This window comes from Pseudorca crassidens, chromosome 15 (genome assembly GCF_039906515.1).
Source record: "Pseudorca crassidens isolate mPseCra1 chromosome 15, mPseCra1.hap1, whole genome shotgun sequence".
Classification (NCBI taxonomy): Eukaryota; Metazoa; Chordata; class Mammalia; order Artiodactyla; family Delphinidae; genus Pseudorca; species Pseudorca crassidens.
In genome coordinates this window covers 32,705,428-32,718,243 of record NC_090310.1, presented here as the reverse complement: position 1 = coordinate 32,718,243, position 12,816 = coordinate 32,705,428, and the positions used below count along the sequence as shown (strand labels likewise).

The following is a 12,816-nucleotide window of genomic DNA, read 5'->3' as shown; positions in this document are numbered from 1 at the left end:
GAAGACCAAAAAATTTAAATTATTATAGGGGCTCTAGAAAATATTGATATGGGATGAAATGAATTATCACATCCTTTTCAAAAGGTTCATCTGTAGCTGGTCAGTAGTTTCCATGTTATTAACTTGTATTGGCAGAAAATCAAAAAAGGGCCTAAATCTATTTTTCCTATGTATAGTTTTCAAGTATTCTTTATGCCTGCCCAAACTATACATCCTCTTAATTTTAAAATTAAAAAGAAATACACCAACCCATTTGACTTGTAGTTAATTTGCAATGATAGGAGTTGTTGAATCAAATGTGATGATAACATTTTTGTGTATTTGTTTTAAGGCTGGAAATTGAATCCAGTTGTGGGTGCAGTGTACAGTCCCGAATTCTATGCAGGTAAAGAGTTTTCTCTTTGCATGATGTCTTCTTGGTCTTTTCTAAATGTGCTTTGCCTGCCCATAAAGAATGGGTTTATAAAATAATCTGAACTGATAAATTCCTATCCTAGCAAGTTTTGAATGATTTTTTTTAAGGCAAAACCAAAAGTGTTTAAAAGCTTTTAAAAAAATAAAGGGGAATCATGTAAGTTACATTGTGGCATAAGCATGGAGCCGCGGCTCCTTGTGACATTTCACACTGATTTTGCCTCAAAAAAAGCACTGAGATTTTGTTCAAGAGGTTTGAACAAATGGACAGCTGCTCATGCCTGTTTTCTTTCAATGTGCCTGAACGTGTTTTTCAGCCATACGTTTCCATTTGGAATTGCATTTTTTATTCCCTTGGCAAAGCAGAGAGTTGGCTTAATTATCCCAATAATGTGCCAGTGTTTTGGAATTGCAAAGAGAAGGATTATTTAGAAAACTAGGAAAGCTAAGTTGTCCTTCTTTTTCCATTAATCAATTTCCCTTAGCAATTCCCTTTCTCTCTGCTTTGCCTTCAAGGGTATATAGCTTTCTCCTCATCCCTTCCCAGCCACCCAACTGCCACTCAAATCCACTGTCCCAGAAAACTTGGTCATCAGATTTGGGGAGAGAGTAACTCAGAAGCAACAGCAGCTGAGATTTTTTGCTCAGCATAGCCTGTTACTTCTACCTGTTACTTCCCTGCTCATGAACAAGGCTGCATTGAACACCTGAGAACCTTAGTAGATTTGTCACATTGATGTTGAAAAGAAGTCTTGCTTTGATGTGGCCCTTGCTTTTTAATAAGGAGAAATCAATGACCCGTTGGTTTAGATCCACTCATTTTGTAATCTCTTGATGGTAAGTCACACCCCTTGCTTTGTCTCTTCTGAGATGCCCTACGTCAGTCATCTTCCCGAAACTAAACATTGACGCTAGTGGATGACAAAGGAACATAGGAAACTTAGACAGCTACTCTAGCACAAAACCCAACTTGATTTTAATAGATGGTAAACCTTGGAAGGCCCAATGTGGTTAGCTGAGTTCTGGATTTTAGGTAGGCAATATTTGTAGTTGTTCTTCATGTGTGAATTTTATTACAAGCCTGGGTTACGACCAGGGATTCTAATAGTGAAGTAGTTGTGTTGACTCTTATTGGGGAGGCAAGACCTAGCTATAAGGCTTTCCATGGCTATGTGGTGGGGTCCACTTCCTGAGGGGACACATAGAGTGAGGAACGTGGGCATTACTATCAGGCAGCCCAGGATGGAATCCTGGTTTCTCTACTTGCCAGCTGTGTGATTCTAGGCGAGTTACTTAACCTCTCTGTGCCTCAGCGTCTTCATCTGTTACATGGGAGATGATAGTAGTAACAAACGCACAGGTATTTATAAGAATTACATGGGTTAATATCTGAAGAGTGTTTGGTGCATAGCAGCACCATATAAATGTCAAGGAAATAGAAATAAATAAGTTAATGTTCCACCTCTCTGCCATAAGGGGAAAGTTAACTGAGAGCTGATTCTGCTGAATTCTGAGTGTACCACTAGACTAAAAGATTCTCTTTTAATTCATGAGAGGACTAGTCCTTCAGTGCTCAGCTTATCAATTCAGGGGGCACAGATATTGCTGGGATACATCTTTGTCCAAAGCTTCAGAGAAATGAAATCCCCCAAAAGGGCAAGAAGGAAGTTGGAAAGCAGCTTCTGTGTATCTGCTGGGAGTGCTGGGTGAAATGGAGTCTCTGGAATAAAGAGGTGGCAGATTCTGCGTGGTGTGTGTGTGTGTGTGTGTGTGTCCGTCCGTCCGTGTCTGTGCACGTGCCTATGTGCATGTTTTTTCTCCCCCAAAATAATGAGATCAAGAGCAAGAAGCAAGAAACCATTCAATGAGGAGGTAGGGTATGAATGTACGAATTGTGACAGAGAGAGGAAAGTACATTTTTCCAGCCCTACGCAATGTAGTTGCTGGTCGCCTTTGGCTCAAGCAACCAGGAAAACACCAAATATCTACTTTCCAATGATTTCAAACCTCTGTGCATATCTGTGGGTGTGTAAGAGGCCATTAAGACAGAAGAAACAATTCAGAATGACTTAAACGTACGAGAATACATGAATCTGCATAACTTTTAGAACATTAGAGCAGCCATTCAGATAAGCCCTGGGCCCAGCCTCAAAAGTTAGATCATTGGGGCTTCCCTGGTGGCGCACTGGTTGAGAGTCCGCCTGCCGATGCAGGGGACATGGGTTTGTGCCCCGGTCCGGGAAGATCCCACATGCCGCGGAGCGGCTGGGCCCGTGAGCCATGGCCGCTGAGCCTGCGCGTTCGGAGCCTGTGCTCTGCAACGGGAGAGGCCACAGCAGTGAGAGGCCCGCGTACTGCAAAAAAAAAAAAAAAAGATCATTGGACTATGGGGAGAAAATAAGCTGTAATAAGGGTTACTCTTGATTGAGTACTTTTATGGTCAGGCACTGTTCTAAGCACTTTACCTAAATTAATGTGTTTGAATCCTCATGGCAGTTTTCCAAATGTGGAAACTAAGGTACAAAGGGTTTGCATCACAGGGCTAAGATTTCACAGCTGGTAAAAAGCCAGCTAAAATCAAGAGCCTGTGTTCTTTGCAACCAGGTTACTTTGCTTTATTTTTTATGAATGTTAAAAGTCATCATTCTTATTGACTGTGCCCTCTGATAGTAGATCACGCTACTGCTCTCTCCAAATCAGTCAAATTAAAGAAGAGAAGTAAGATAATAATTTTGGATTATTCCAAATACCACAGTATTCAGACATATTAACTGCTTATGCCAGGGGAAGCTTTCAGGAGCCCAGAAAACCAAATAATTATTTCTATGAGCTGCTTCAGTAAACTTAAATCTAAAAAAGGGGGGGGGGATGAGGGGGCACGGAGAAGTAAATGTTACTTGAGAAATCTGAATATTTGTGTTTGGTGTTGCCAATATCTGGGCTATCCTTGATAATCAGAGGCTTTCTCTTTTAGCCTGTATGTTTGTCTATGTAGGTAGACAGAGCTCATGATATTCAGAAATGTGGGGAAGTGTTGCTGCAGATCCAACACTCCAGAACAATTCCTTTTAAATACTTGAAGACCCATAAACACTGAGAATCCTGCTAGCTTACATCTAAAATTTCAGGCACCTGTATCTGTGGAATGCATATATGCAAAATAGAGCTGTAGAATGTGTTCATTTCCATAACCAGGTATAATGCCTCATGTTATCCATTTAAATACCCATGACTAAGAATCTAGGGGGCATTTTAAATTTCCCCAACTACAAACATAGTCTGGATTTATCTTGGAATTTTGAATGTGCCCCAGAGCTGAAATGAAGACCTTGTCATTGATTTGCTGTGGGTATTTCACAGGTCAGCCCTGTATCTGCCTGACACAGAGAGCCAGCCTTATTTTATTAGTCATTTCTATATATAAGACTTTGTGTTAATGACAAAGATCACAATATTCCCATAGTATAATTATTGATTTTATGAAGCTTATGCAGAATTAACAACCCAGCCTCCAATTGTCTCTCAGAATGGGGCATGAAAAGTGCACATATTTTGTAAATTAAAATCAATATTTTCAATTTCTCCTAAAGGTAATTTTGCTAATTTAGTGGACTTTTCCCCTAACATTTATTTTCCCTTTAATTATAAAATGGCAGGTTATCGATTTTCGTCTGTAACCTCTTGACGCCCGGAGTGTGTTTTTATTGCTCACGCAGGGTGGGGGTGGGGAGAGCAGTTATACCTTTTAATGAGGATCTTTAATTACTAGCTGAACAGTATTAATTTGCTTTGATAAATTATGACATGCACTCTCCCTCACACACGTTCTAAGAGAAGCATTTAGAAAGCTGTTAGGAAAGGTCTTTCATTGGGGGTGGTTTTTCTGAACTCTCATCAAGTTTTATACCTGCAAGAACTCTTTTAAATGCTTATCCAATACCAGTTTCCAGAAGCAGATACATCTAAATCAGCATATTCCATGAACATACATAAATCTCCTCCAAAGACAAGTGGGTGTTTTCCTATAAAACTAAGCAGCAGCATTGATTATTTCCTAAGCCTAATCATCTTCAGACTCCTTGAGGCTTATTCTCATGACAAATGATTGATAAGTCAATACAAAAAAATGCCCAGGTGAGTTTCAAACACTAGCCAGCATGTACGGGCATTCCATTTTAGAGTCAAAATAAAACTGAAGGCACTAAGTAGAAGTAAAACGTCTGCAAATATCTGTTCCCAGTAGCATTTCTCAGGTTATTTCGTGTAATTAAAAATAGGGTTTTTAGGAATCCCGCTGCGGAGGCCTCAACAGGGATTCTTAGAGTTTCCTGTCATTCTGAGAAGTCCCCTTTGCCATCTAATAAAAAGGTTTTTTTTAAAAAAAGTGATATTCTTAAGGGATAATCATGATAGCTAGCCAACAAAACTGCTGATTGAAAGCACCTTTAATCTTCATACATGAGTAAAACAAAATAAAAATAAATAACAGAAGGCTATACACAATTGTCGACATGGTCCTGACAAATGGCAAAGTCATCCGTTTCTCACTTGCTGTGGTAAGATGGCTGCAAAGCTCACGCACACTTTATATCATATCTGCCAACTCATTTCTGTGATTAAATATTCCATCAGTGGGGCTATAAGGCAGCAAAGCTTCACAAGATTCGTAAGATGCACCACTTGAACGCACATAACTCACTTCCGTGGATAGGGAGCTCCCCGCCTGCAAAGGAAAATTGGAATTGAGTTAAATTACTCCACGAGCTGTGATCAATAGGGAGAGGAAAAGATCTTCCAATGCAATGCAGATCTAAGATAGAGTAAGGTCCTGATGACTAGAAATACACAATTAAACTCAAAAGGAGAGAGATGCAGAGTCAATCGACTTGGAAACCTTGAAGATGACAGTGAACAATAGTCTTGGTGACACTATTATTATTAGTGGGCTTTTGCGGGGGAGGAAAGAAGGGGGTCCTGAGTGGATCCTCCTTCTTAAAATAAACATTTCTGCTTTGTGGGGAGTGAAACAAAATGACGGGTGCTAAAAGAAGGGCATACCTATCTGCAAAGTCACACTTGAAAAGTGGCCAGGTCTTGAAACTAGGTTATCCTGGGGTTATAGGGAGGATCAGATAAAATAATGAGTGTAAAAGATCTTCACAGACTGTAAAGTAAGATAAAGATATAAGAGATTAGTGTGATCGCTGAAGTCACCTGGATTGTGTCCACGTCGGCACAAGCCTGGCCACGGATCACATGACTTGATGCCAGGCTAGGGGATGAGAAAGTGGATTGGGATCTCAATATAAAGGTTAAAAATGAAGAGGATGGATGTAGTGCTCTGTGATTGCGTAGCTCGAAAGGGCAGGTGTATTTGACCTTGGATTACCGGGACAAAGGTATTGGTTTTCTATGGGCTCTTGGCCACTGTGAACCATGATTCATCTAAGAATTGGGTCAGAAGTAGGTAAATGTAGGTCTCCCCCCCCCACTTCACTTGGTTGCGTCCATCACAGTTCAGAGAATGACCTTTAGCCACACTTTTGGATGGACTTCTTCCCATTTCCTTTCCTGCAATCTGGATACAAGAGCGTCTGAAAAAATGTAAAATTTGTCCAGAACCTGGGATAACCTGACCTAAGTTGCTTTTCTTTTATTGGTCACAATCCTAGACTTTGGATTGGGCTTGGGGTGATCTGCCAAAAGACTGGGTACAAAGCACGCCCCGTTTTGGGTGACTGCCTTAGCATCCTGAAAGAGTATAAGGTGGGTTGGAAAGGCACCTGCCACCACCCAGAGCCCCTCCAAGCAGCAAATATTCAGGTGTACCTCATGACTCTAAAGTTGCGCATATCCACCCAGAGGACCAGCCTCGCCTGGACTCAGAGCCAGGGCAGTGAGGAGCTGCTTCTTGTGAACAAATGACCTTTGGCTTGGTGACGTTGTGTATAATTTACACATCTGCCAGATTCCAGTGCAGTGCACTTCAGTGAACTGGAACGGAAGAGTCCAGATTTAAGTCCCCGAGCAAAGGATTTTCAGCCTGGAAATGTTCCACTTCAAAGAGTTTATCTCGTACATCTGTTTACTTTTGCCTCCCCTTTTGGTGGCAATTCACTTTGCTTCTTCTCTCTCCTCCCTGCTTCTGTCTTAATGGATTTCACTCCATCCCTGGCCACATTTGGCCTTAATTTTTATCTGCGTCCTTCCCTGTCCTACAGAGGGAATGCAGCTCGGCTTTGATGGAGCCTGTGGGGATCTTCAAACAGGATCGGCACTCGCTTATGTGCTGAAAACTGCATTTCCTAAATAAATGGGTCCCCATTCTATTGCATGGAAAGGCTATAGCAAGGTGAGCTTGCCCCAAAGCAGGGAGTGACAGGATGGTCCTTGTAGGAGAAGCCCCACCACTAGGCTGTGGAGGAAGATGAGGTTCGGGTATCTGGCTCTGGATAAATTTCATAGGGAAAGTTCTAGGTTGCCCTCATCAATATACTCGGCAACTCAAAACATCAGCAACATAAGCCAACTCTGGGCGCTTAATCTGTGCCAGGCGCTGTGCTAAACTCTGCGTCTCCTCCAATTCTAATAAAAATGTTACAGCATTATCTTCTTTGTAGAAATTATGAAACCAAGGTTTTTGTGGAGAGTTTATCTCATTTCCTAAATCACAGAACTAGTTTGTGAAGCATCTGTATATTATATAAAGGTCTTTTTTCTAACCACAAAGCCCATATTTTTCACCACCTTCCGATGCAGCTTCCTCAGTAGTAGATGAGGGCACCCCCTCTATGCCTTCCATTCATTAGGTCATAGAATATAATGGCAATTAGGAAGAGTATCTTTGCATTTAATATTACTGGCTGCATGCCCAACCCCCATGATGGGATGTTTACATATGTTTACAGAGATTGCAGCTTTGCAGGATGAGTGTCATTTTCTTCCTTTTGCAGATAGAGTAGAAATCCAGTGGAGTGGAGTTGCCCAAGGTTGCTTACTTCAAAGGTTAAAGAGCTGATTCAAACCCCTATCTTTGTATATCTTATTAGGAAGCCAATTCCTTTCCCTGCAAGTTACCTCCCATATGTTACTAAACGCGAGCTCCTGTGCCTGAGGCACAGGGAGGCCAAACAATACTGAAACGTCAGAGTTTGGAGCAGAGACAGGTTTATTATATAAAGGTCTTTATTATATAAAGAACCATGCGAGGAGACAGGTGGCTCTTGCCCCCAAACCCGCAAACTCCTTAAAGGGTTTCAGCAAAGTATTTTTAAAGGCAAGGCGAAGGAGGGGCCAGGTTGGTTGTTGCCCACTTCTTGGTGTCGGAATCCTTTGTGCACATAGCTCAGGTCACGATGTTCCTATAAACCTCCAACAAAACAAATGTTATTCTCTGTTCTGCAACTTTATCTCTACAAGAATGGAAAAGTGTTGTACTCTTAAAGGTCAGAGCCTTGAGAATAGCTATCCTGTATATTTCAGGCTATAGGCAACATTCTTAACTCTAAGCAAAAGCAAAAGAATACAAAGGTTAAAGTAAAAGAAACAGATCTAATGTGGAGTCAGATTTGTTCTTCCCTATTACACAGACATGCTTTAGTTAATCCAGTATTTTGGATTGATGGTTCTTAACTGGGAGTGATTTTGCCTCCCAAAGGAATCAGGCAATTTCTGGAGACAATTTTCACTGTTACATCTGGGGGGAGGGGTGTTCACTACTGGCCTCTAGAGGGTGGGGCTAAGGATGCTGCAAAATACCCTGCAGCGCCCCGGACGGGCCCCCACACGAAGAATGATCTGGCCTAAAACTCTGACAGTGCTGAGATTGAAAAACCCGGTCCTAATAGAAGCACATGAGTAAAGATGTGACCTATGCACCAGATATCTTCAAAATTCTCATGCCCTGCTGATGGCTACTGTTAAAGATGTCCAAGCAGCTGTAGTTATTGACGGCAAAGAATGAAAGAGAGACATTTGCCCAAATGTTTCCTCTTCTGGGCATTCCTTTATGATTTTTGACTCCAGAGGGAAAAGCATAGTTTGATTTATGCTGCAGAGCTGGCTGGCTTGGTTAGACATACTCACAGGATGCAGAAAGGCTGATACACTCACAATTCCAATTTATTGCAACAAAAGGCTACAGATTGAAAATTGGCAAAGGGAAGGAGCACCTGGGGGGAAGCCCAGAGGAAACCAGGCGCAAGCTCCTGGGTGTGCTCTCCCTGTAGAGTCACAGGAAGTGCTTCGTTTTCCCAGCAAAGATGTGTGACACCACATGCAAAGTGTCGCCAGTCAGGGAAGCGCACCTGAGCCTTGGCGTCAAGTTTTTTGGGGGGAGTTGGTCACGTAGACCTGGAGCACCCATGACTGACCTCAACTACTCAAACCTTAGCCCAAAGAGCAAAAATAAGTACTCACCATAAATCACATTGCTTCCATAAACAATCTTATCAAACTGGTACTGTGTAGCCCAAGGCCACAGGCATCCAAAAACAATCTCATCAGCTAGAATATTCCACGGGCTCAGAACTCATCTCCCAGGAGCTGACCAGTCCTAAAGACAAGGCTTTGGGGGGAGATGCACAAGGTTTGAGCGGGCTGGGCTTGCTGAGTTAACCCTTTCCTGCCCAACATCAAAAAAAAGAAAATGGAGTTGGCAAGCTCAGAACATATCACAAGAGTGATCGTGATGGAAGTGGTGAGGATGAGGCTGGTGATATAAGACAAGACGTACTACTGTGTTTGCTGATTCTAGGAGAAAAGATGAAGCTGAATTTAGTTATGAAAGAGGAAGGAATGAGTGGCTTTTTCACTTAGAGCAGGGGTCTGCAAACTTTTTCAGTAAAGGGCCAGTTAGTCAATACTTTCAGCTTTATGAGCCATATAGTCTCTGCCACAGCTACTCAGCTCTGCCCTTCTAGTGCGAAAGTAACCATAGATAATACATAAAGGAATAGGCATAGCTGTGTTCCAATAAAACTTTATTTAAAAACACAGACATTTACATTTCATGTAATTTTCATGTGTCATGAAATAGTCATCTTCCTCTCCCCACCAACCAGCTATGTAAAACTGTGAAAGCCTTGGCCCCTACTTTGCTGACCCTGGCTGTAGATTCCAGATTTAATAAACACAAAGCTTATGCCCTGGGGAGGTGTTTTGGTTTTGGTTTGGGTTTTTTAGCATTGCATTTTGGTAGCAATTACACGATACTGCATGAACCCATGGTTAGCTGGCTGTCACTCAGTTATATGATGTCCATCAAGGAAGGGCCAAAGAGAGAGGCTGTGTATGAATTCACACATACCACTGGCTTCCATTAATTCATCCTTTAGCTCAGGACCTGGGAAGTGCCAGGCACTGTGGTAGGCTCTGGGGTAGCAGCCCTTCCCTCCAGAATTTGGCAGGGCAGTAAAGGATGCACACAAATAAACTCAGGGTATAATAAATGATGATACCTCCTGGACCACTGGAAAATAACCACTCTCTCTGCATTGAAAGGGGTGCCATAAACTGGATCTGGAAGGATAAGTTAGAGTTTGCCAGCCAAGAAGGCAGAGAGAAGATCATTGTAGGGGTAAATAAGGAGAAGTTTGGTAGCGTCCAAAGGAGTTTCTCAACCTTATCTTCAGAATCCACTGAGAAAAATTAAAACAGAATTAAAAATAAATACAAGTACTTGATGTTCATCTGAGATGGGAATTTCTGAGGCAAAATCAGTTTTCTCCAAAGACTGAGAAATATTGACTGAGATCAGAAAGAACCTTCTAGAGAAAAGTTGCTAAAGACCTGATAATACCATAAAAAAGAATCTGGATTCTGGAATTTATCCGTTGAGTGGTTGACAACCATTGAAAGCTCTGATTAAATAAATGAAATAATAAAAAAAAATAAGAACACAGTGATGAATTAGGACCCAGACCTACATTTGCAACAAATCGGAGTCTTATCATGAACAATATATGTGGGTTAAGCCCTGAAAGATGTAAGACCACATCGGTGACTGGTCACCAATCCCAGAGACTGGGTTCTTGACAGACCCCAGGATTACCAAATGGTGCCCAACAACAAAAGCTATTATACAATGTGTCTCCTACTTTTGTCCAAAACTTTTCTGAGGAAAGCAGATTACCAGAGATTTTTAAAATGAGGTGGGTTCATTTTTCTCTTTATGTTTTAACTTGAGTTACCATTCTATCATAAACCATTTCGTTTTGAAGATTTTTTTGCTTTCCACTTTCAGCGTTCTTTTCAAAATTTATGGTTCACTGTTATTAGCCCAGCCAATTAAGTTGTTGTGTAAATAGAGACAAATTGGCTAAATAGTGTTTAATATACTTTATGTTAATAATACGTAGATACTCATTCTCCAAGTATAAAACGAAGCTGTCCCCTTTTCTTTTAAAAAATTTAGTGTTGAAGAACCAACACACAAATCTCAAAATCCTAGTTAGATTAACTACACTGATGACAGTTAACGCATTTCTAGAACTTCTATGGAACTGTTACAACCCATTACAGTCAAAATATTGGTTTATGAAAAATTAATAAAGCCAATGGAAAATGGAATCCAGCATTAGCTAATAACACCAAAAGAATCAACCAGAATTAATTATGCTGCATGCTACATTCTAATGAGTTTTTCATTAAACTGTATACCATTATGGAAACTAAACAAGGATTACTCAAAGAATAATGCCAACGGCTGTTATTTTTTTAGGGGATTAAATTAGTTACTGGGTTATACATTTAAAACTGACGCAGAGGTTAATCGCTGTACACTCATCATTGTGTTAAAGTCAGTATCATTTTAAAAACACGAACACCCCAATATCATTGATATTTCCTCTGGAAAAAATATAAATCCGTTTGTATGTTTCTAGTGTTTGTTTGATATACATGTGGTATTGTAAACACTGAAACCCTCTATATTAGTTCTCTGTCATTTTCGAAAACAATTTTCACCAGGTGAAATAGTCTATACTTGCTTTCAGCCCATTGCTGTGTGTGTGTGTGTGTGTGTGTGTGTGTGTGTGTGTGTGTGTGAAAGAGAGAGATTTAGGAGTATCTTTAAATAAATGTACCTGATTATTTTTTGAGAGATTCAGAATTGAAATATAGTATTTTCTACTCTCACCAAAAGAATAAGTTCAGGATTTTAAACCTAATCTAGGATAAGAAGGAAACTCAAGATGAATCTCTACAGCCATCCCACAAACATACCCAGATCCTCCTAAAATCCAGTTCTGTAATAGTAAGTGAAATATAAGAGGGGGCCACTAGGGAGGGCTTTCTGGAAGGCTTTTTGGACTCTTGTAGCATCATAGAAGCTCTCACACCTGGAGGATGAGAGGCAGAGAGGGAGGAAGTCCATCTGGGTTCTTTGCAGAGACTTGTAAACTCCACTGTTTTCAGCCGAAGCACAATTTGTAATTTTTTTTTCTCCCGAGCAGAGATTGCACACTAAAATATCTTTAGGAGGAGGTTGTGAGACCAGTAAGTGAAATGTGCAAATTGGAAGGGACATATCTCAATTATAGCAGGAGTAGCTTCTCCCCATCACTTTGAGTGGCTCTGCCAGGCAGGAATACTAGCCCAAACCCATGTGGCCCCATCTCCTGATTCCTCAAGAGAAGCCAGACATATGTCTTGTAACATTAAAACTCCCAAATTTAAATGTTTGCAATTATTTCCCAATCTTAAAGTGTTTTCCATTAATTCTATTATGTTTAGCGTTATGTACAGTACATTAGGTAGCAATGGGCTACTCCTTTCTTAAAAGAAAAAGACAAAAACAAAAACAAGAGAACAAAAAAAGTCCCCAACGGGCCATATTTTGAGATTTCAAATAATAATAATAATTACTATTTCCATTATTACAATTACTGAGATCACTTATTGATTAGCTACTATTTACCAAACGCTTTCATGTAATAGTTTTAATCCTTACAACAATACTTAATGAAACTGATAGTTTTGCCCCTATTTTACAGATGTGAAAACCGAGGTTCAAGGATATTAAAAGATGAGGTCAAGAACACTTAGCGAGGCTAGCAAAAACTAAGTTTAAAAGTTTCCAAAGCCCATGCTTTTCCAACTACATTATCCGAGCTTAAGGGTTCACTATTTCTCCTCCATGTTTCCTTCCCCCACGTCTTATTTCTACCCTGCAAGTGGGATTTTTCTTATCTACAGAAGATACATCCTGCCCAGAGGCTTCCTTGGTTGGATTAAAAACCCTATAGCAGATTCTTAAAGGTGATCAGGAGCTTGTAGCTAACATCTTTAGCCTGACAGAGTCAGGTGTTTTCAGCCAGAAGATGACTGCAGAATCTTTAGACACGATTTTGTTGGAAAGGTGTTGGTGGATATTTATCATTCCAAGGTTGGAGGAGATGTTTC

At 40.7% G+C, this 12,816-nt stretch overlaps 1 protein-coding gene across 40 annotated transcripts in view; it reads left to right on the top strand.

Moving 5' to 3' along the window:
- The window catches only part of RBFOX1 (RNA binding fox-1 homolog 1), a 2,180,200-nt gene that overhangs the window by 2,074,113 nt on the left and 93,271 nt on the right, over positions 1-12,816 (top strand). For all 40 annotated transcript variants that reach the window (XM_067706699.1, XM_067706702.1, XM_067706687.1 and 37 more), the window contains one exon: positions 332-385. In XM_067706699.1, coding sequence (XP_067562800.1) covers positions 332-385 — 54 coding nt within the window. The remainder of the gene's footprint in view (positions 1-331; positions 386-12,816) is intronic.